At 40.8% G+C, this 25,645-nt stretch overlaps 1 protein-coding gene across 1 annotated transcript in view; it reads left to right on the top strand.

Annotated features, from left to right (window-relative positions):
* The window catches only part of LOC126195480 (KH domain-containing, RNA-binding, signal transduction-associated protein 2-like), a 380,097-nt gene that overhangs the window by 318,531 nt on the left and 35,921 nt on the right, over positions 1–25,645 (top strand). The window contains exon 7 of the mRNA XM_049934110.1: positions 22,165–22,354. Coding sequence (XP_049790067.1) covers positions 22,165–22,354 — 190 coding nt within the window. The remainder of the gene's footprint in view (positions 1–22,164; positions 22,355–25,645) is intronic.

Here is a 25,645-nt window from a genome sequence, read left to right as displayed (position 1 = left end):
TGGGTCACGCCCATGTAGAACACATTTCAAAAAAAATTTAAAAATAGTTGTAGTCTTCGGAATTGAATAAATTATATATATATTAAAAGGTAATGGTCTGCAGATTCAGAAAACGCAAAAAAGTAAAAATTGAACTTTTCATGATTTTGAGCCTTTCCGGAGCCCCTTAAATTTTTAAATAAACCTTGAATCTTTCTTTCCTTACCGAACGTTCGCTCCCGTTCCTGTTATTTCGTTATGGTTAACATCAACTCAGTTTCGAAAGTAAGTGTACGTATCTTGAAATAATGATTTGTACGCTGCGTGAAATAATCTGGTGCGTTATTTCAAACAATATTGACCGACATTCTCACATTACTTCATATTAAGGTTTCGTATTGCTGTAAGAACTCTTATCTTTCCGAAAATATACCCACGAATAATAGCTATACCAAATTCCCTGTGTTACCTTGTTTTCACATGCGATGCATGCTAATTATCACTTTTTGCATACAACGACAAGAACATCTTGGATTCCTGGAAACCAGCTATGTACGATTCACACGGGACGCCGTCTGCGCAAGAGTTAACAGGTCAGACAGAAAACTCTGTATCCAGTAGACCTATGTGCCGCCACAGGCCGTTGTGGTGGACGTTACAGAATTACGCAACACATTTCTCAATGATCTGAAGCATTTAAAATACGGACAAATACAGTTGGATCTCCCGAGAGTAACGCGTAAAATTATAAACAAACACGTTTATGAACTCTTTTTATTAAATTTTATCTTAATACAAACGCGAATTTCGCGTTAATAAACGATCAGTGTTAGTAACATTCATCACAAGCACTCTAAATGGAGCGCCAAACTACAGTCTGCATCGTCAGTTTGACTCCTTGCCTCCAATTTTAGATTAACTAATTTGACCAGGTACATTTTCGGAACTATCTAATGCACAAGACAGTGATTTTCCTCGTTTTTTAGTGAACAGTCCTCTCTATGAAGTGCTTCGTTCTGAAGTTATTTGTTTCACTGGTGTGGCGTGTTCCACAAAGAATTGTCTCAATGTTTGCGGTTAACACAGCTAATACGCATTGTGACCATCTTTTATAACAACAGTGACATTACCAAGAAGGATGTCAATTAGCGCGTAAGCAGAGATACGTCTCTATCTTCATCGACGTCATTACTCCTCATTTAACACGCAACTGCGTGGCAGCGAGTTCATAAAACGACTTTAATCCATAGCTCTACCGTTCCACTGTCGAAAAGCATGTGAAAAAAATGAACTTGTAAATATTCTCGTGTGAGCTCGATCTCCCTTATTACATTACGATGGTTCTTTCCCCCTACGTAAGTGGGAGTCGACAAAATTTTTCACCATGAGAAAGTTTGTCATTGAAATGTCGTGCAGTGATCTCGCCGCAACAAAAAAATGGACTTCATTTTACTGATGGTCACCTCACCTCGCTTATCATATCCATGAACGCTCTCTTCCGTATTTAATGATAATACAAATCGGGATGCCCTCCTTTGAACTTTCTCTATGTATTACGTGAAACCTATTTGGTGACGATCTGATAACACTGAGCAGAAACCCTTGAAGATGGCGGACAAGCGTAGTATAGGCAGTATCTTACGTAAATTTGTTGCATCTTATACGCGGTCTGCCAATAAAACCCCACAACATGTTCTAAGATACGGTTCCATAAGTTTTTGGTCAAATCGACAGCCTAAAAAATTTATGTTTTTTATTGTTTAACCGAAATTTAACGGTATTTGTTAGTAATCTTTTGGAGGATCTCACACTCTTTATTGTATAGGATCCGTTGACGCTTTTCACACCACGCAGGTATCTTTTCTAAGCCATTTTAGAATTCATTTTGAGGTACTGAAGACTTTAATAGACGATGAACGACACTGTTATCTGCTATCAATATAATAGGGCTGCTTAGATTGTCTCCTAAGTTGTTTATGTGTAACATATTAAGAACTTGTGATGGCTTATAATGCTATCTTGGGGAATCCCAGATGTAACATCAGTTTCTCTCCATGACTTCCCGTCAATAATACCAATTGTGGTATTTGTGACAGTAAATTACGAATCCGGTTCAGATGTATTAGTTTATTGATGGTTTTATTGTCTGTTTCTTATTGATCCCCGTTGTCGATTAGCTCGTGCATTTCATTGACGCATCTGAACAGGCGTATTTCCGATACTGACGGAAAAGAATCACAACACCAAGAAGGAATTGTGCCGCTCAACGAAAGCTGACAGGCGTGTTTCTACATCTGAAGGATGATGTCTGTTCAAATTTAGCGGCAGTCACATAACAGTAGCGCAAGTAACGCCACAATGGGGATCGAATCAGGTTTGTTTTAAACACACGCCGTAACGGACGTGGTGAGTTGAGGTTAGTCCAGAATGCCTTTGATGCGACAAAGACTCCATTATCAACACCTCACTGCGTTTGAACGATGTCGTGTAATAGGGTTACGGGAAACGGTATGTTGTTTCTGCGATATTGCAGAAAGGCTTGGCAGAAATGTAGGCCCTGTACATGATTGCTGGCAGAGTTGGTCGCGAGTATGTACAGTCTCAAGAACATCAGTTCCCGGACGATACCGTAACACTGCCAACAGGGAAAACCATCGTCTTCAGCGTGCAGCTGGGGCGCATCGTATTGCATCTGCAACAGCAAATTGAGCAGCAGTTGGCACCAAAGTGACACAACGAACTGTTACAAATCGTTCAGCCCAAGCTTTGTGCTTCTCAACTGCCGAATATGCCTGCCCGTATGGTGCAGATCCGCCCACGCAAAAAAGGTAGATATTAGCTTGAATGAAACATGCAGGATAGTGACAGGCTGCATGAAACCTACCCCCATAGAAAATCTTTACAGGGCCGCAGGTTTCACAAACCCTGACTCACGTAGGAAAGCCCATGAACATACCGAGAAGCTAAAACAAACCTTTGACGCTCGTCACGCAATATTTGGCCTAGAGTGTGGCCCCAGGAGACTCAAATCGAGACGCCGTTTCCTAAGTTGCGCCTTAGATGAGCCCCGCATCTACTATGCACTAAGAGAGGACCCACCAAGCGGCGTTTCTGGTGATTGGAAATCGTGGAGAATGCTTAACCGCATCAGAACAGGGGTGGCTCCTGTGAAATCTAATCTAATCAAATGGGGTTTGTTGGACGAGAATGACGATAAATGCGACTGCGGCACTCGACAGGACATGGAACATCTCCTACAATGCCCAGCCTGCCCGCACAGGTGCACCCTCGACGATCTATGGCTGGGTAAAGAAGAAGCATTGGACATTGCCCAATATTGGGCAAACAAAAAGTAAGTAAGTTACAAATCGTTTACTTCAATGAGAGCTCCCCGACTGACGCCCTGTAGCGTGCATTCCACTGATGCCAAACCACTCTCATATGCGACTTCAGTGGTGTGAGGCGAGAGCCCATTAGAGACCTGGAGGTCTCTTTGGTTTTATGATGACAGCTGGTTCTGCCTCGGTGCCAGTGATGGCCATGTGTTGGTTAGGAGGAGGCCAGCTGAGGGCCAGCAACCAAACTGTGTGCTCCCTAGGCGCACCGGGCCTACACCTACTTGGAACTATGGTCTGCGGTGCGATTACGTACGACAGCAGGAGCACTCATGTGGTTGTCCCACGCACCTTGGCTGCAAATTTGTACGTCAGTCGTGATTCAACCTGTTGTGCTGCCATTCATTAACGGCAATCTAGGGGTATTTTCCATCGGATAACGCTCGCCCAGATACAATCGTCGTAGCCCAACGTGCTTTAAAGTGTGTCGACTGTTGTCTTGTACTGCTCGATCATCACATATGTCCCCAATCGAGCTCATATGCGACATCATCGGACGACATCTCCAGAGTCATCCACAACCAGCATTAACCGTCCCTGTACTGATCGATCAAGGGCAACAGGCATGGAACTCTATCCGACAAACTGACGTCCAGCACGTATACATCACAATGCATGCACGTTTGCGTGGTTTCATTCAAGATTTTGCCAGTTACACCTGTTATCAATGTATCAGTATTTCTCATTTGCAATGTCTTATCTCACGTTTACGTTAACCTGGAATCTTGCAGTGTGAATCACTTAAACATGTCACGTAGACAAATGTATTCGCGAAATATCCTTACTTCACATTAATTATGTTTAGGTGTTGCGACTTTTTTTCGTCAGTGTGTTTACTCAGAATGGCTGTAGTTTTCATTGCTCTGCAGAAGAAAAATGACAAAACGAAGACAAATCTTTAAGTAACGTATAATAAAGGTAACTAGTATTTACCACGAAAGTGTAGTTGATATAACGAAAACGTGTTTGAGTTGGGGTAGTTGTGGTCTTTAGTTCGAATGCCGATTTGTTGGTACAGCTGATCATGCTGGTCGATCCTCTTCAAGAGCGTTTTTCTGATTATGGTGCAAGCTTTCAAAGCAGATTGAGAGCAAGAAATGTTTCATTTGACGTAACGAACCCGGGTAAGGAAACGACTGAATCGGAAGTGACGTACCCAGACCTGCTTTTGGTTACCTCTGCCAATGGAATATCAGTACCTACGAATCATTGATTGTACCGTGTGTTGTTGTGGCGTTCAGTCCAATGTCTATCCTGATACAGTTCTCAACGATAGTTAATACAGTGCAAGTCTGTCATCTTTGCTTAACTATTGTTTTGTTTTACGTCCTACATCCATGGGAACCTGCTTACTGTACACTTGACCGACCCCCCCCCCCCTCCACCCCACACGCACACCCACTACGCAGTAAAATTATCTCCTTGATGACTCAAGATGTGTAGTATCAACAGTTTCCTTCTTGTAGTCCTGTTGTACTATATATTTATTTTCTCCCCATTTCGATCCAGTATCTCCTCATTAGTGACCCAGTCTACTGATCCAATCCTCAGTATTCTTCTGTGGCGTTATAATTCAACAAGCTTCTATTCTCTTCTATATGAACTCCATCTTGTCCTTGTTTCACTAAAGCACAAGGTTATATTCCAGACAAGTACCTTCAGGAACCACTTCCTAAAACTTGAATTAATATATGTTGTTAAAAAATTCATTCTTTTCCCACATTTTTTTCGTGCTGTACCCAGTTTGCATTTTTGTCATCTCTGTTTCGGCTATCGTCGATCATTTTCCACCCAACTAGCTAAACACATCTACTAATTTTTCTGCTGTGTGCTTATCTAATTCCCTCAGCATCACCTGAGTTAATTAAATTATTTCTTCTCAAATTTTTATTTCTCCGTGGAACCCAAGCTGATCTTCTCAAAAGTCAGGTTTTGGCAAACTTCCCATTCCTCTGTAAATAACTTGTGGTAGTACTTCATAACGATAATTACGAAACTGGTGCTTCAGTAACATCCACACCAGTCAGCACCTGCAGTCCGCGAAAGTAGAATAATTACATTATTTGTAACTTTCTGGGAGATTAAAACTGTGTGCCTGACCGAGTCTCGAACTCGGGACCTTTGCCTTTCGCGGGCAAGTGCTCTACCAGAAGGTACTTGCAGAAGTAAAGCTGTGAGGACGGGGCGTGAGTCGTGCTTGGGTAGCTCCGTTGGTAGAGCACTTGCCCGCGAAAGGCAAATTTCCCGAGTTCGAGTCTCGGTCCGGCACACAGTTTTAATCTCCCAGGAAGTTTCATATCAGCGCAAACTCCGCTGCAGAGTGAAAATCTCATTCTACATTATTTGTGTTTGGGTATGTCACAAAAACTAAGAGTGGTTGATGACACATTAGTACTGAAGTGTGTTCAGCATCCAGCCACTCCCCCCCCCCCTCCAATTCCATCAATTAAGGAAGCACTTTTTAGCGTTATGAGAAACTTAGCGTACAAAATGTTTGGGTTATCAATATAATTCTGTAGTCCCGGATGACGGTCTTAAGTAAAACCAGGTAACGTTCTCCTTGCGGTAATGCATTAAGACTGACTGAAGATGTATAAGCAAGAAGCGAATATCTGTCCCAACTCCTTACTGTCTGGCTGTTTATTTGGTGAGACGAAGACAGAAAATTTAGGGACCTGTGTCATATAATGTTTGAAGCAATCTAGACAAAGTACCTAAGAAGCTGCGCGTGAGGTCTGAAAAACGTACAGCGAAAAGACTTTCCAAAGTGGGCTCATTAGAAATAAGAAAATCTGTGGGTGCAATAAAATATACAAGAAGTGACTTTAATAAGGAGATGACATCTTTAGCTTCATAATAAGGAGAATGAGATGTCCCACGATATGGGGAAGAGTGTTTTCACTAACCATAACGGATCATTAGACATAATAAATTTCATACGAAAACGTAAAATTTCGGTCTTTCAGTTTATATATTTTTACTGCAAATGCCCAGTTTTCACAGAAGCTATTCAATGATATTACTCTCAATTTACGCAGGTTTCCATACAACTAACGTTGACCCTGTGGAGGATTGCTCGTAAACATACGTCCAGCTGGGTTCACATTATGTACATTTATGTTGTTAAATGATGAAATTTTTAGTATTAATGCAAAAACCTTCATCTTGTTTTTAGATAAGAGTTCGTGAATATTGGTAAACATCATGAGCGGGATACGACTAAGGGTCTCGTTTTTAAAATGGATTTTGTTGTGAATGCCGTGGTGAAGTACACACAACGAAACGTTTTGTTACGTTACCAACATGATTTTCCTAGAAAGACGCCATATAAGGATATCATGAGTCAGCAACGCCTGGTGTGAGAGGAGGCGAACGACCGCTAGAAATGTGGCAGCGAAGGGCTAAAATTCCTTCAGTTTGACCATATCTCCCTTACAAAACTTTTGTAGCAAAAACTGAGAATTAATGAAGCAAAAGCTTCTGATTTTAAAAATGTTCTCGGTAAATTAATTTTCCACAAAAAACATAATTCCAACAAAGTGACCAAGTGTTTCAAGGATCTCATCAGTCGCGAAGCTCTTCCGGCTGATCTGACTTCCCAAGAATCATTGCTTAAACATTCCGTCTAAATCTCCACAGAATGACCGAAATTAAAAAAAAAATTGGTCCAACTGAAAATCAAAATGTCTGCAAAGACATAATAGTCGTGGCGCTTGTTAAAGTATGCTAGAGGCAAAGAACTAGAAAAGTTACAGTGGCTGTTTCAAAAAACGAGTATTTGGCACACAGAAAACCTCGCAGTTGTATGGAGAGGTGCTGTCATTCACTCGTTACATAAGAAAGAGGACAAAATAAACGTCAACAATCACAAATACGTTCGAATTAAATCTCGTACAAGGTATTGTCCAGAGCATGACATAATAGAAATGTGAGTTAAATACATGAGAAACTGAAAAATTACGATGCAAGATTCAGAAAACGATGGTCACATGGAAGAAACATCTTCACGGTTAAGAACTCGATCAAAACGAAAATTGTAGCCGTAGGAGAAAAGGTACTTTTGACATTTATTGACTCTAAGATAGCGAATGACTCCATAGACCGGGACAAACATCTAAAAGTGATGCAGTAGACTGGAACAGATAAAATGACAACAGTAATTAGGAAGCAAATGTAAGCGAACACACAATCAAAACCCACATACTCAGAGGAGCTGTCAGAACCATTTGAATCAAAATAAGAGTAACACACGTTGATTGGTTTTCCCCAATAGTATTTAATTGTATCCTGGAGAAGGTAATGCAAGGATGGTAGAAAGAAACGAGTTCACACAGTATCTCAGACAGATTCGTAGATTATTTACTGTTTTTCTCGAAAAAATCACTATTTAGAACGCTGTTTAAAAGAAACAGCAGAGAAGACAGCATTACAAATAATTAATTTCATTCCCAAAGACCGAATACACTAACAAAGAAGTAAAAGAGCCAACCCGGACGATGGGAACAATATGTACAGACATCAAAAGAACACAGGAGATTGAAAGTACTTAGGTGAGATTCTCACTCCGATCCATAGTGAGAAGGCAGTAGATGAACAATGAGACACCGTGCAGAGTCTGCGTGAACATTTACAAATCAAAATCTCTAGATTGCCACTTCAAAAGCAGACTCCATCGTTCTATACTCAAACCTAAATGTTGATATGCAGCAAACAAAATTGTCAGAAAGAGAGTATCAGAAACAGCGAGAAAGAGAATGGATATTTCCCCGTGGCGAAAAATATAACAGCACATGAGTTTACATCTGAAATGAGATTAAACAAGAAATTAAAATTTGAAAAGATCTGAACACTAATAAAGCAGTGGAGTGTGGCTTTCTATGGACATATGATACGAGCGAAATGAGATACGACAGCAAACAAGTCTAAGACCAACCAGGAGGACACAAAAAAAAGTCCCAAGGCTGAAAATGTAATTCAGGATAACGGTATGTATGAGATCAGTAAAGAAGATATACGAAACAGAGAGAAGTTCAGAGCAAAAAAGGGCAAGAATTCTGTATCTATCCTACGACACATCGAGAAGAAGGAGTTGAAGAACAGGAAGAGCGTGCAGGAATGAGGCAGAGAAGAAAAAAATACCGTCAAAAAAAAAAAAATTAGAAGCGAAGATAACCGTGTGATCGTTGCCCATGGCAGCTGAAAAGTTCAAATGAAAATAAAAGAAATGGTAAGCAGGCTATTACTGAAAACACGTCATTCCATGGAATTAGTACTGTAAAGTATTTTGGACAGAAGAATGTGGACTTTCGAGGAGGCCGTCTACTGAATAGGAAATTGTGGCAACTGAATAAAGCGCTGGTGTTGTATAGGGGAAAATATCAACCGAAGCGATGCAATATCTCGGTCGCTGTGCCGAAGAGATTCTTCGAGACTGATATTGTGACGCGGTCTTTGTTATGGGCTTCGTCGGTGTTTTCACAAAGGAGGCACAGCCATACCGAAAGGCGATAAAAGTTCTTGTGAAAGGCGAGGAGGTGCTTTGCTCTCTTACGGCATTGCGTCAGTTTCTACAACCTACTGTCTCATACTATAGTTGAATACATGGAGCAGTCGATTAAGAACTACATAACAGCTTTTTATGGAACGAGAGTGAAGTATACATCCCTTTATCATGTTTTTACTGATATTAAATCCAGTGTGTGAATGAAAATTTAAAGGGGTAAAATTTTTGCGTTTGGCTGGACACAGTTTGGTACATGTCTTTTATTGTTTTGTTTAAACATATTGCCCTAACGTGTCAATTTGTAATATTAAAGAATTTTAATGATTTAATTATTCAAGTTGTTTCATTATATTGTAACTTCCCTTCTACAACGTTTTGCTGATTCTTAATTGAAAGATGTCACTTTTCGGCGATCGGACACGGGTAAGGGATGGCTAACGCTGAGAACTTGCTTCATACGATAACTGAGCCTGGTGTCTTTTGTTTTACGAGTATTACAGGTCTCCAGTTATAGGTGTAATTGGCTCTGAAAGATAAGAGTTGGTAAGATTTACCTCGATTACTGAGTTGATAAGTAACACACTTTCTAACAACTGCTAGACACAACCATGCTCATATTATCGGTTAAATTTAGTCGCACTTTCACACTGAAGTTTGCCATTGTTGTATTGCTTTTCCTAATTGAAACTATCATAAAATAGCAGTTTATATAATCCTTATTAACTGTTCACATAGTAAAACAGTCCGACAATGTACTTATTTCGTAATTGCTCGTACCCTCCACGAATAAACCGATGTATCATTCACTGTTGCCCTATCATTCGACTGAAAACTTCCAAACTTATTTTTATCATCTCCTACAAACTGTTTATATATTACTGGTGCGATTCGACTGCATACAAACGTTCCACGCGAAACCCGAAAAGCGGCTACTCTCACCCCACATAAAAGCTCTTGGATATTGGTAAACGAAACAACAACACAAAGTTGCCTGCCGAAAAAAACGTTCTCATTTCAGAATGTTCCATGCAACCAACGATGCATAATGACTTCGATTGACATCACACCAATACTAATAGTAGTACCCCTACAAACTTCAACTACATATTAATTTGAGCCATTAACATGACAAGTGTCGTATTGATTCACGCTGTCAACCAGGAAGAATTGTGTGGTCTGGAAATCAGGTCATTAAATGTTTTCCAATTTGCAAGTTCACGAATAACCTCAATAATCTTGCTTAACTTATTTTATTTATATATTTGTATAAACTGCTATCAAATTTCTGCCAGCGAGATAAACCATATTTTAACTATTGCCTTAAACAGAATGAGTATAAAACATAAGACATGAACTCCCAAAGAAACTACATACAGTACCTCTGAATATTTTGTATGTTGTATAACAGCACTGGGGATGTACCATTTCTATCCTAGGCAGGCAGTGGAAGATTAAGGACAAAAGGTCATTCGAGGTCATTGCCCACGTCTCTGGGGTAAATGAGTGTGGTAAATTCAAGGTCACTGTGTAACCCGTTACCTACAACGTGTCACAATCCTCTCCCCTATTGATCTAGGCCAATAGGATGACTTAAAACCCCCACCACTGGGAATAGGATTGAAGTAGAATAGGCATGGTCTTTATTTAAAAGAAACAAGAATGTGAAGTCGCCCACATGATTGTCTCCGAGATCACGTGCGTCTCTTCCCAGTGTTAGCTGCAGTCCCACGGTCGGTGCTGCCGTCGTACGCGCAAGAACCCTAGCCATTTTGCTTCTAAGAAGGCCATCCCGACATTGTCCAAAACCGGCTACAAGTGTACATGTAGCAGAAGTAACAAAACTCTGTGGGAGTACAGATAATCGAAGCAGTGTACCGCAGGTTGCTACCTGTTTAAGACCCATGCACTCTACAGGGAGCACCTCTAATAATACACTCCTGGAAATTGAAATAAGAACACCGTGAATTCATTGTCCCAGGAAGGGGAAACTTTATTGACACATTCCTGGGGTCGGATACATCACATGATCACACTGACAGAACCACAGGCACATAGACACAGGCAACAGAGCATGCACAATGTCGGCACTAGTACAGTGTATATCCACCTTTCGCAGCAATGCAGGCTGCTATTCTCCCATGGAGACGATCGTAGAGATGCTGGATTTAGTCCTGTGGAACGGCTTGCCACGCCATTTCCACCTGGCGCCTCAGTTGGACCAGCGTTCGTGCTGGACGTGCAGACCGCGTGAGACGACGCTTCATCCAGTCCCAAACATGCTCAATGGGGGACAGATCCGGAGATCTTGCTGGCCAGGGTTGTTGACTTACACCTTCTAGAGCACGTTGGGTGGCACGGGATACATGCGGACGGGCATTGTCCTGTTGGAACAGCAAGTTCCCTTGCTGGTCTAGGAATGGTAGTACGATGGGTTCGATGACGGTTTGGATGTACTGTGCACTATTCAGTGTCCCCTCGACGATCACCAGTGGTGTACGGCCAGTGTAGGAGATCGCTCCCCACACCATGATGCCGGGTGTTGGCCCTGTGTGCCTCGGTCGTATGCAGTCCTGATTGTGGCGCTCACCTGCACGGCGCCAAACACGCATACGACCATCATTGGCACCAAGGCAGAAGCGACTCTCATCGCTGAAGACGACACGTCTCCATTCGTCCCTCCATTCACGCCTGTCGCGACACCACTGGAGGCGGGCTGCACGATGTTGGGGCGTGAGCGGAAGACGGCCTAACGGTGTGCGGGACCGTAGCCCAGCTTCATGGAGACGGTTGCGAATGGTCCTCGCCGATACCCCAGGAGCAACAGTGTCCCTAATTTGCTGGGAAGTGGCGGTGCGGTCCCCTACGGCACTGCGTAGGATCCTACGGTCTTGGCGTGCATCCGTACGTCGCTGCGGTCCGGTCCCAGGTCGACGGGCACGTGCACCTTCCGCCGACCACTGGCGACAACATCGATGTACTGTGGAGACCTCACGCCCCACGTGTTGAGCAATTCGGCCGTACGTCCACCCGGCCTCCCGCATGCCCACTATACGCCCTCGCTCAAAGTCCGTCAACTGCACATACGGTTCACGTCCACGCTGTCGCGGCATGCTACCAGTGTTAAAGACTGCGATGGAGCTCCGTATGCCACGGCAAACTGGCTGACACTGACGGCGGCGGTGCACAAATGCTGCGCAGCTAGCGCCATTCGACGGCCAACACCGCGGTTCCTGGTGTGTCCGCTGTGCCGTGCGTGTGATCATTGCTTGTACAGCCCTCTCGCAGTGTCCGGAGCAAGTATGGTGGTTCTGACACACCGGTGTCAATGTGTTCTTTTTTCCATTTCCAGGAGTGTATTTATAACTCTGATATTTCTCGTTGGTAATATTTTCAGAAATTAATTTTCCGTTGGAGGACCTGTACAGTTAAGATTTTGACATGAGTTGTAATATACAGGTTGAGTCAATAACTATTGACACCAAGAATAACTCCGAAAGTATGATAGGAGCCGAAACGTTTGTGAGACAAAAGTTGCGTGGGACAGCCGGGACTATATATGACGTTGGCTTTTGTTGCTAGGTGGGGTCACGTCATACATATGAGGGACCAAATTTTTCTTGCTGGAATGTGGTGTACTTCCCAGCATTAAGATTTCCTTCGATGAAATAGGGGCCCATAATTCTGTCCTCCAGAATCCCACACCATACATTCACCGATCATGGTTTTTGGTGTGCAACTTGCCGCAGCCAACATGGATTTTCAGTTACCCAATAATGTATGTTACGCAGATTAACATTTCCATGGCTTCTGAATGTAACCTCGTCAGTAAATAAAATCAAATTAATAAATGTGTCATCCCTCTGAATCTGAAGTTGAGCCCATCGGCAGAATTCAGTGCGACGCATACAAATCGTACCAGCTAATTCTTGGAGGAGACTGATATGGTGAGGATGATATTTATGGTGATGCAGAACACGTACAACACTACTCTGGCTCATGCCAGATTCCCTTGCGATTTGACGCGAACTAGCACAAGGATCTCGAACCGCAGTGGCAAGAGTACCAATTTCCGTTTCCTCGTTAGTGACTTTCCTTTTCCGGATGTGTTTCAGATGCGATAAAGATCCAGTTGTACTCAGTTTATCATACACATATTTAAATGTACGACGTGTACGGTGAGTACGTTGATAATATCTTTCAGCATATAAGTCTCTGGCTCGCGTGATTCGACGATACTAGTCTTACCGTTCCTATTAGTGTTGCACTGCGAAACCATCGATTGGTGTTTACATGTCAGTTGAAAATTAGGTGGATACGCCGTATTCGGCAAATATTTACTATTTGCTCGATATACGAGAGAGAATAGTCACACCATGTGCTTCGATAAATGCCGCAGTGATAATGAATAGTACTCAATCCATGAAAAGAAGATTGCAGCACAGCATTGATACCAATGGTCATCACTTCGAACACCTTCTGTAAATGAACATTCTCGCCACCTTTTTGACCTTCGTTGACCTTCAAAGACCTTACTGCTACACAACATTGGATTCGTCTCTATAGCAGCTATCAGATAATAAGTACCAAACTGTAGCATCCCATTTAAGAAAACAAAGCTGACCTTCCTATCTCCCACGTACCCCACCTAGCAACAAAACGCCAACGTCATATTATTCCCCCCGTTGTCCCATGCAACATTTGTCCCACAAAGTTTTCAGCTACTATCATGCTTTCGGAGTTATTCTAGGTGGCAACAGACAATGACTTACCAGGTATACTGAAATTCGTCATTGGTGGTTTACACCATTTGATCAAAAGTATCGAAACATCGAATAGTGGACAATAGATGAGAGAGTGCCAGGGATCTGATGTGAGACTCGAGATGCCAATACTCGTTCCAGTGCTTTTCTGTATTATCCTGGAAGAAGGTAACATAACGGTTGTAACATTCTATGCCTGGAGCATCTTACACTATCCAATAAGAACTGCTTGGACACCTACCCTTTCTTAGCGATCAGAGACACAATATGTCTCTCATAAAATAATCGGCAGGTGTTTTGGTATATACTGGTAATCTGTAGCTGAAGACAGCCCAGACAAATGCTACTCGTCACATATTTAATGCATGAAGGCGCGGCACTTCTTCTTGCTAGGAATAAAATGATTTTAAATTGGAAATTTACGTGTTCATTCGATACAGCGATCGCAAATTGGTCTAGAACGCTATTTGCTTAATTGGTACATTTTAAGAGGAACATTAAGAATAAGAAGGATAGCCAGTATTCCAACGAAGCAAAGCCCTCATTTATACATCCTTTACCCTTTTATACAGCGCCTTCCATTCACGTATTCCTCATTTTCAATCTTCACATTCCAAGCATAACATCTTAGTATGCGCCAAGGTATTTCTTTACTAGAAGACTTCCTTCTGGTTACTCTGATGTTGTGGCTGGCAACATTCTGTGTAAAGTTCTGAGGTATCAAGACCCTCAGGAGGATGGTTACAAAACTGTGATATAAAAATGATCGAAATAAAACCGATGTATATCTCAAAAACTATAATTTTTAATGATGAAAATATAACTGATTAACAGTTCTCCATAGCAATAATCAAATATGCGTCACTTCTGCAACTTTAATTACACATTACTTAGTTTCCTTTGGCTATCACATATTGTCCATCTCATACAGTGTGACGTTGTATTTCACAGAGAGCAGTCAAACGTTTGCACTTGACTCTAAGATCTGATGTGCCACTCCTGTTTTTAATGTCACCAACCAAAATACATATGTAGAACATCGTAAATAGGAGACTTTTTAGGACATTTTCTTTAGACACAGTAAATAAAAAAGCAAATATCTGGGTGTCAAAAGTTAGTTAATTTATGTATTTACACTTAAACTCAGAAGACAACTGTTTCTGTATGTTGCCTTAGTGTAATTCCAATAACACAGAGCTTAATCTTTAAATTATAATTTAAATCTCCATCGAAATCTTCTAACTCTTTATCCAAACTGTAATTGGACAAATGCAATGCAGATATATTCTAAAAATTCAAATATGTATCTAATTTGTTCGTATTAAATATCTCTTTTATGGCTTTGACTATTGGGTGTAGGCCAGCAGTTGCAGGAAGTTTTGGGGAGTGAGTACCAGGTCACCAGCATTGTGAAGCCTAATGCAGGATTGGCTCAGGTGACTTTTAACATAGGGGGGCTATGTAGGGATTTTACTAAAGAGGATCAGGTAGTGATTGTGGGTGGGGCTGGTAATAGTATTGATAGGGATGGGGAGTATGACATAGATGGTGACCTGAAAAAGATAGCCACTCAGACTGGCAACACGAATGTGCATTACATGGAACTGTTTCAGCGTCTCTATCGGCCTCATCTTAATACAGCCGTCAGGCGTAATAACATGAGACTTGGGGGTGCGCTGATGACAGAAGGCATGAGTCACATTTCAGTGGTGTCGGTGGAGTCTGTCAGCAGGACGGGTTTCACTAGACATGGCCTGCACCTCAACAGGTATGGGAAGGGGAGGTTGGCAAAACTTATAGGTGACAGCATAGGTGGGGGTGGTGGGATCACTCATGGGAAAATTCCGGTAGTTGTGGGTGTTAGAGCTGTACCTTTTTTAGATTGAAGTCAGCTGATAGGTATTCCTGCTTAAGGGAAGTCTCTCTAACACAGAAACCACTTTCTACAAAGCTTGGGTATCCGATTAATGAGGGAATTAGTATATTTCATCAAAATATACAAGGTATTAGAGATAAAGTTAGTGAACTGGTTATAGATGTTGACTCTGAAAATATTGGTATATCTGAACACTTCTTAAATAAGGAGATAATTCAGAGGCTTCCTTTACCAGGATACAGGTTGGCTGGCAGCTTTTCTAGGAGCTCTTTGCTGTGTGGGGGAGTAGCCATGTATGTGAAAAACGGTATCCCATTTGAGTCAATTGATGTTTCAAAGTACTGCACTGAAAAGGTGTTTGAATGTTGTGCAGGTGTGGTTAAATTTAGTGGAGCTAAACTTCTTACTGTTGTTATTTATAGATCCCCAGACTCCGATTTCACAACATTTTTGCTAAAGCTAGAGGAGGTTCTTGGTTCACTTTATAGGAAATACAAAAAGTTAGTTATATGTGGTGACTTCAATATTAATTGTATAAGTGATTGTGCAAGGAAAAGGATGCTGGTAGACCTCCTTAATTCATATAATCTTATGCAAACCGTATTCTTTCCAACGAGAGTGCAAGGGAACAGTAGAACAACCATAGACAATATTTTTGTTCATTCGTCATTATTAGAAGGGCATTCTGTTAGCAAAAAGGTGAATGGCCTTTCAGATCATGATGCACAAATTTTAAGTCTAAAAGATTTTTGTGCTGCAACACATGTTAAATATAGTTACCAACTTTTTAGGAAAGCTGATCCAGTTGCTGTACAGACTTTTGTAAACCTTATCAAGGAACAAGAGTGGCAAGATGTTTATAGTGCTGATACAGTAGACGATAAATATAATGCTTTCCTCAAGACTTTTCTCGTGCTCTTTGAAAGTTGCTTTCCGTTAGAACGTTCAAAACAGGGTACTAGCACAAACAGGCAGCCTGGGTGGCTGACTAATGGGATAAGAATATCTTGTAGAACAAAGCGGCAATTATATCAAAACGTTAGAAACAGTCAAAATCTAAATGCAGCAGCCCATTACAAACAGTATTGTAAGGTGCTTAAAAAAGTTATTAGGAAGGCAAAAAGTATGTGGTATGCAGATAGAATAGCTAAGTCTCAGGATAAAATTAAAACCATATGGTCAGTCTTAAAGGAAGTGGCTGGTCTGCAGAGACAGGTCGAGAATATAGAATCAGTGCGTAGTGGGGATGTCCGTGTTACTGATAAGTCGCATATATGTACAGTACCTAATAATCATTTTCTGAATACAGCAGGTGAACTAAATAGAAACCTAGTCCCAACAGGGAATCATATAGCGCTCTTAGAAAAAAGTGTTCCGAGACTGTTATCTGAAATGCTCCTCCATGATACTGACAAGAGGGAGATTGAGTTAATAATTAAATCACTAAAGACCAAGAACTCTCATGGATATGACGGGGTATCTAGCAGAATACTGAAGTATTGTTCCACGTATATTAGCTCAGTACTTAGCCATATCTGTAACTTTTCCTTTAGGAGTGGTCGGTTTCCTGACCGATTAAAGTACTCGGTAGTGAAGCCACTTTATAAAAAGGGAGACAGGGATAATGTTGACAATTATAGACCTATTTCTATGCCATCGGTGTTTGCTAAAGTTATCGAGAGGGTTGTATATACAATGTTACTGCAGCATTTAAATTCACATATTTTGCTGTCAAATGTACAGTTTGGTTTTAGAAATGGCTTAACAACTGAAAATTCTATAGTCTCTTTTCTCTGTGAGGTTTTGGACGGATTAAATAAAAGGTTGCGAACGTTAGGTGTTTTCTTTGATTTAACGAAGGCTTTTGACTGTGTTGACCACAAAATATTACTGCAGAAGTTGGAACATTATGGAGTAAGGGGAGTAGCTTACAATTGGTTCGCCTCCTACTTTAAGAACAGAAAGCAGAAGGTAATCCTCCGCAATATTGAGAGTGGTAATGATGTTCAGTCCCAATGGGGCACTGTTAAATGGGCGTTCCCCAGGGGTCGGTGCTGGGGCCACTGCTGTTTTTTGTTTATATAAATGATATGCCTTCTAGTATTACAGGTGATTCAAAAATATTTCTGTTTGCTGATGACACCACCTTGGTAGTGAAGGATCTTGTGTATAATATTGAAACATTATCAAATAATGTAGTTCATGATATAAGTTCGTGGCTTGTGGAAAATAATTTGATGCTAAATCACAGTAAGACTCAGTTTTTACAGTTTCTAACTCACAATTCAACAAGAACTGACATTTTAATCAGACAGAATGGGCATGTTATAAGCGAGACGGAACAGTTCAAGTTCCTAGGCGTACAGATAGATAGTAAGCTGTTGTGGAAAGCCCATGTTCAGGATCTTGTTCAGAAACTAAATGCCGCTTTATTTACCATTAGAACAGTATCTGAAATAAGTGACATTTCAACACGAAAAGTAGTATACTTCGCATATTTTCATACGCTTATGTCATATGGTATTATATTTTGGGGTAATTCTTCTGATTCAAAAAGGGTATTTTTGGCTCAAAAACGGGCTGTTCGAGCTATGTATGGTGTAAGTTCGAAAACCTCTTGTCGACCCCTATTCAATAGTCTGGGAATTTTGACATTGCCCTCACAATATGTATTTTCTTTAATGTCGTTTGTTGTTAGCAATATTAGCTTATTCCCAAGAGTTAGCAGCTTTCACTCAGTTAATACTAGGCAGAAATCAAATCTGCATGTGGAATGCACTTCCTTGACTCTTGTGCAGAACGGAGTGCAGTATTCTGCTGCATCCATTTTCAATAAGCTACCACAAGAACTCAAAAATCTTAGCAGTAGCCCAAACACTTTTAAGTCTAAACTGAAGAGTTTCCTCATGGCTCACTCCTTCTATTCTGTCGAGGAGCTCCTGGAAGAGCTAAAAAATTAAGCAAATTCCAGTGTTACATTCTTGATTTTCTTTATTTAAACTAACGACTTGTCGCCTAAATATGTTTCTTATATTTCATTTTATCTGTTTCTAAAATCGTGTTATATTTTCATGTATTGACTCGTTCAATGACCATGGAGACTTCTCCTAAATGTGGTCCCACGGAACAATAAATAAATAAATAAAATTCTTCTAGCAAAAAGCATTTGTTAGTGTTAATCATTCCTCTTATTCCCTTCATTACAATATTGTTAAAACATTAGACCTCCTCCTGGGTTTATGTTGGCAGCTCATCTACCCCACATTCCTGTGGAATTATTGTATGAAACTTTAAGATTATAACTTTCACAATCAAATGCCTATTAAATGTAGTTACTCCATCTGTTTTTAATTATGCAAGAGACCCCTGTGTACAAGATGCACAACCTCCTGCCTACCGCAATTAGAAGCAATGTAACAATCCCTCTTAAGCTGATCCAAATGATATTGGACATTTATAAAAATTTTCTTTGTGCGTGCTTTAATACAGTGAACATCCATTGATCAATAGATTTCTGTGCCTGATCACTTTCCATCAGTATTTACATTAAACACTCATATTTTGTAAACCCCACACATATCTAGATTTTCCCTTACATTGTGTTTAAAGTAGTATGTAAGCTTTGTCTGCATACCTGCAACAGCTTCTTTTTCCAGTAACTGTTTATATTCCTCCTTTGTGGTAAGTTTATCGCCATATATTCCAGCTTTTTCCGCTTTTTGTATTTTTTAATTCAATCTTTACCAATTCTAGTTTTCGTTTTTGTACACATGGCACACAAACTGTAGCTAGGGGTTAATTTCTTTAGCAGGGTATGGTGTAAGTCTGTATTGTGAAGAACAGTGTCAAAGATTTCAAAAATACGATTCTCCAACTTTAACGTGTAATGCTTATGTTAAATACATGTACGGTGTTTGTTTTAGTTTGTATTAACAACCTCCATGTAGTTTACAGGTAGAAAATATAGAAACTATACTCAGACAGAACACAGTTTAAGGCCTTTTCTTGGTCTTAATCATCTGGAAGGTGTGCCTCTACACCAATTAACATTAGTGACTCCTTATTTACGTCTGCAGTAGTCAAAATGCAGAACGAAATCTGTACTCAGGAGTGGTTCAAATATCCTTGATATACTGGTTCCTTTAGGCATTATCCATCTCGATGGAGAATTTTTGTGTGAATGATACCTATTTCCTCTCTACATATTTTTATAATTTCGTATATGTTATACGACTTTAACAAGGTCTTGAATTAAGAAATATGTTTCCCCAGCTTTAATATAACATTTGTATAATACTATAACACAATAATAAATGATACTATACTACATAATACTGTATATACTATTTAATATTATACTATATTATGCTATATAATATTATAGTGTCTGAATTGGAGCCTGAATTAACTGTTTCCATGTCCTTTACAGGAAGGGAATTAAAACTATAGACAGACAGAATATAGTTTATCATTTTTTCTCAGTCTTGATTTTCTGGAATGTGTCCTTCTACGCCCGCAAACTTTCGTGTGTCCTTATAGACAAATTGCAGAAATAAATCTTTAATAGGGAACAGTGTAAGTCTGCTCGACATGCTGGTTCCCTTAGGTATTATCCATCTCGATACAGAATTTCTTTGCATGGTATATCACTGTGACAAGGTTCTTAGTTGAGAAAAATGTGTTTCCCCATTTTCGGTATAGCACTTGTGTATAATACTTATTTCCTCTGTGTTGCAATCTGCGTTAACAAAGACTATCTACGCTACACCTGTCAGCCCCGTTTTTAGTAGAGTAGCCTACAAACTGCATTACGTACAGCTGTCCTCTGTTTTACAAGAGTATTGCCGTGGGGTACTGCCTCCCAAAGTAAGCAAATGCTCCATTAAAAATACAGTTTTTTACAACATTTACACCCCCAACTTTCATCATACCGATTTTGCAATGCGATTTGTTTATGGCGAATAGCGAGTACTCCAGCAGAGCATGGAATCGTATATGTAACATAGATTTCCACATAGTTTACAGGCAAACAAATAAAATAACTTGGGTGACAGACCATAGTTTACTAGCTTTTCTTGGTCGTGGTTGTCTACACACATCAATGTTTGTGTCCCTTACTACTTGCGGTAGGTGGTACGAGCACCTGAAAAACTAATAGGCCGAAAAAGATGCCCACGGTACTAACACAGGAAAGTTTATCTTTAAGAATTTACACAGTGGTTAATTCGTGTATCGTTACAAAATGTAGCCTGTTAAAAGTTAATTCACAAACAAACCAGTTTCTGCTTCAGTCACTTGTTTATTTTGCTACTACGCGTTCCGATGGTACACGCCATCATCTTATGGTGGAGGATTGTATATTTACATAACCGATGTTGGTGAAGAGTAAACACATCTTTTTACAGCTACTGTGAGAGGACGTCTGTAGCCGGCCGCGGTGGTCTCGCGGTTCTAGGCGCGGAGTCCGGAACCGTGCGACTGCTACGGTCGCAGGTTCGAATCCTGCCTCGGGCATGGATGTGTGTGATGTCCTTAGGTTAGTTAGGTTTAAGTAGTTCTAAGTTCTAGGGGACTAATGACCACAGCAGTTGAGTCCAATAGTGCTCAGAGCCATTTGAACCATTTTTTGACGTCTGTAACTTTCACCAACACTAGTTACGTAAATAAACAGTTCTCCACCTCAAGATAATGCTGTGAACCATGGAAACTCGCAGTGGAAAAATAACCAAGTGACTGACTCAGAATCTGTTTAATCTGTTTTTATCCAGAGTCGCTGCCCTCATAATGTTGTCTTTTATGGACGAAGTATTCAAAATTTAATTGGAAAAGCACATGAATCTATCCCTAAAACGTATTTGTTTCACCACAATTACTTAGTCCCTCTATTACACCGTGACACGAATATATCGACTTTCACTATTATTGTTATTATTATTGTCTCTTTAACAAAATACATGATTAGCTGTCGTGATACAAGTATTTAGTGGAGGATGAGAAGAATAGAAAATGACATCAGTGACGTCAAAGGACCTGATCAGCTTAGTAAATGTTTTAAAGAAGGGTTCTAAGACGATTCTCAACAATATGGAAAAATAAAGGAACATAGAATTTAACGTTCCGTCTACCAAGATAAGGAAAAATGTAATGGAGTGCAGTCGAATTAAGTGAGTTGTTTCTGGGGAAGTTATATTAGGAAATGAGATGATATCAGTAGATGAGAATTGCTATTTAGCCTTCAAACTAACTGATGATGAAAGAAATGGAGTATACACAGACTTGTCAGTCTTCTACCATAGCTGGTTGCACTAATACCCCTGTTAGACAGGTGGTGATCTCGTATGGCGCTCATCTAACTCGTAACATTTTGAACTTCGTTTTCTCGAAAACGCTTGCTCATCGCACATAGAGCAGCGTTTGTTTCTTCTAAGTATGTAGTACAACTGTGATCAAGACGAATAAAACGTATCAACACTGGGCTTATGCTTCCACTGTGAGAAGGTATACCATAAATATTACATCTGACTCGTTGCGCTACTCAGCAAGAGCTGGCACTTGTGATCCAGAGAACATGCAGTTGGTTGTACTGATATGTGGGGTGGTGATAATGATGATGTATTTGTGATGGTGTGTCCTGGCGCTATGTGTGGACAGCCCTGCGCAGTGGCGGCTCCATCCTGAGCCGACTGCGACCGGCACGCTCTCGGCCCGTGCTGCCGCTGCTGTCCCGCGACGGGTCGGAGGCGGAAGCGCAGCCCGATGTTGTGGACCCCGCCGTCAGTCCCGCCCCCGCGCCGCAGCTCTACAACCTCTACGACTCGTACGCAGCCGCCGCCGCAGCCGGGTGAGTCAGTGCGCAGTTGTTCAGATAGCAAGTAGTTAGTAGGTAGGCGCGGTGTACCACAGGGGTCTACACATGGACCTCTGCTATTTTCATTTTGTACAGATATCAAAACTCTGAGGTTTACCAATAATACTATAAGTCTGTAACAGACAGAAAAAGGACTTGGAAGACCAGTTTAACGGAATGTACAGTATTTTGAAGGGAGGGTATAATATAAACATCAGCAAAAGCAAAACGACGATAGTGGAATGTAGTTGAATTGAATCAGGTGATGCTCAGGAAATTAGATTAGGAAATGGGACAGTTAAAGTAGTAAATGACTTTTGCTATTTGGGAAGCTAAATAACTGATAATGATCGAAGTAGAGAGGATATAAAATGTATAATGACAATGCCAAGAAAAGCGTTTTTGTAGAAGAGAAATTTGTTAACATCGAGTATAGATTTTAAGTGTCAGGAAGTCCTTTCTGAAAGTATTTGTATGGATTGTAACCATGTATGGAAGTGAGACATGGTCCATAAACAGTTTAGACAAGAAGAAAATAGAAGCTCTAGAAATGTGATGCTAAAAAAGAATGCTAAGAATTTCTAGATCTACACTTACGTGGATAATCTGCAAATCACATTAAGTGCCTGGCAGAGATGGTAGATCACGTAACTAATGAGGAGGTACTGATTAGAATTGGGGAGAAGAGAAACTTGTGGTACAACCTGACAAAACGAAGGGACCAATTGATAGGACACTTTCTGAGGCATCAAGGGATCACGAATTTAGTACTGGAGGGAAACTTGGGGGAAGGGGGGGGGGGGGGGGTAGGTGTTAAAGCCGTAGAGGGAGAGATGAATACAATATGCACATTCTGTGGAATGTAAGTTGCAGCTGTTGCTCTGAGATGAAGAGACTTACACAGGATAGAGTACCATGGGGAGCTGCATCAAACCAGTCTTTGGACTGAAGACCACAAAACAACAAATCGGTAAAGAAAACAAAAACAATCTAGTGGTGAAAAGTGATTTTACAGTAATAGAGTACTGATTCAAATTCTACATGATAGAGGGGGCAGGAGTGCAGCTTGATAAGATCAGAGCAGGAAGGAGGACATCGACTCTGGTTATATTTACGGCATAAAACGACAGAAAAAGGGAGACGAAAGTACATCAATTTGTCCAATAAATGAACGTATTTAGTTTGTCTATCAGTGTTGCTTTGTCCGACCAAGCTGTAACTACAGTTGTTAGAACAGAAAATCATTCGTGCTCTCCGCAGATTAATGCAAATTAAAACATGAGACCTTTGCGTTCCATTTTTAATAACGTTGCATTTTACAGCGCTACGTGTTGCCCAGCTTACTGCAGAGGTGGTTCCGTTGTATAGCTTATTATCTCAAAAAATAATTGCGCTCGGGTACTTTTAGCGTAGACAAGCTTTCCCCAGTGAAGATCACAGAAAATTCTCGTCTAGCGTAATTATCTGTTGATAGCCTTTTTTTAAATTTTGTCCTAGCTTTGACTTTTCAGCTCAAACTATTAGCTTCAACCAATTTAATTAGTAGCGCTCTTTAATATAACTGCCATTAGCTGTGTCACTTTAGTTTTAGCCACAAAATTACACACGCTAATCGCTGATTAGCTGTTGCTTCATGGTTGTAGATCCACTGTGTTGCACGTCTGACCCATGACTGTACGGAAAAATTTTCTCAGTTCGACATTCGACACCTTACTGTGACTTTACTCACGGGATCTTTTCCTCCACCCCGTATTGAAGATCTAACAAAACAGTACCGACTAATTTGAACGAAACTCCTTGAAGTGTTGTGCCACGAAACAGTGAAACCCTAAAACAAAACACTGAGGATTCGACCGTTTTTCCAGAGGTTCTCTTCAGAGCTACTGATTGTTCTTCAGTATCTCTAAAGAAGATGGTAGTAGAGACGGCCGAAACGTCGGTTTTTGTTGTTTCCTTATGATACTGCTTAAAACCCAGAAGGGTTTCATTGAAACTGGCACTGGTCGTGAATGCCTTCGCACTGATATCGACAAGCTTTGTGAGTTTGTGCAAGAAATATTGGGAAACAAAACTGAAATTAGAAACCTATGTCCGTAAAAGTCATCTAAGCATGCAACAGAGCGTCAAAGAAATATGGGCTAACACCTGCTGATAGGTACCCCCAGGCGCTAAACGTGAGATTTTACGCTGACCAACCGAAAGCGGAACTCCTCAGAATGGGCGTGGCAGCATTCACGCCGTTAGGTGACGTCGAGTGCGCCCACTCTTATAACAACAACATTATAGACCCCTGATCGCAAAGACAGCAGCACACAAATTTATATTAATTGTCGGAGTGGTGGCCTAGATGCAGGAGAAACCTCGAGCGTAGGTTGCTGTCCTCAATCTGTTCCTCAAAAATCAGGCAACAAGGCCACGAAGTTTGTCAGTTTTGTTACACTCTGTATGTTGTACTATTTCAGTTGTATGTGGTCACAACTTCAAAGTCATATACGTAAGAACGGAGTGCCGAAGAACAACGTCAACTATTAGAATTCGCTCCTGTAATCGTGTTTGGATACGACTACAGGGCCATCTAAATATTCCCACGTTAGGTAAGATCCCTTCTCTGATAACAATCGGATACAGGATGTGCCCAGGAATTCAAAAAATAACAGAGGATATCCCTCTATGGGTAGTGCATGTTTATGTGGCACCTGTGCAGTAATCCTGCGTTCTAGTTGATCTGACGCTCGTCATGAAGACGGCGTGAGTTAACGATCTAGAAGCACATCCCTTGACAGAGTAATAACAGCAACAGAATGGGATGAACGATATTTTCTTTGTATGCTGTCATTTTCAGTATTCCCTGAAATAAAAAAAAGAGTAGTGCGGAAATAGGAGTTTACGTTTATGACCAACATTAGTCGTCTTGGTGATCATATATGTCGCTGTCTGACGTATTATAGTACGTAATTTCGGCCACCGAAGTATTTACGAATGAGCGTCTCTGTCACCAAGCTGGAACCTCATCTCGTGACTAATTGTAACGTGGATGAGATTCGTCCCTCCAACTGCATCATCCTCTGTACTATAAGTTGCGAGTATTGTGTTCGTCGGTGAAATCCTGGCGTATTGGCAGCCTGATGTAACAAAGTACCATTCTTGAGAGAACACAACATAGCTTTTATAAAGTAAAATACTTGTATATGCTCTTCAAACCAAAGTAAAATTTTTCTATCATTTCAATTATCTTTTGATGAGGGTGTGTCATATGGATGTCATAAATCAGCAATGTAATGGTAA

The sequence above is a fragment of the Schistocerca nitens genome, chromosome 7 (genome assembly GCF_023898315.1).
Source record: "Schistocerca nitens isolate TAMUIC-IGC-003100 chromosome 7, iqSchNite1.1, whole genome shotgun sequence".
Lineage (NCBI taxonomy): Eukaryota > Metazoa > Arthropoda > Insecta > Orthoptera > Acrididae > Schistocerca > Schistocerca nitens.
Note: the sequence above shows the minus strand (reverse complement) of the source record. Positions and strands in the feature narration are given on the sequence as shown.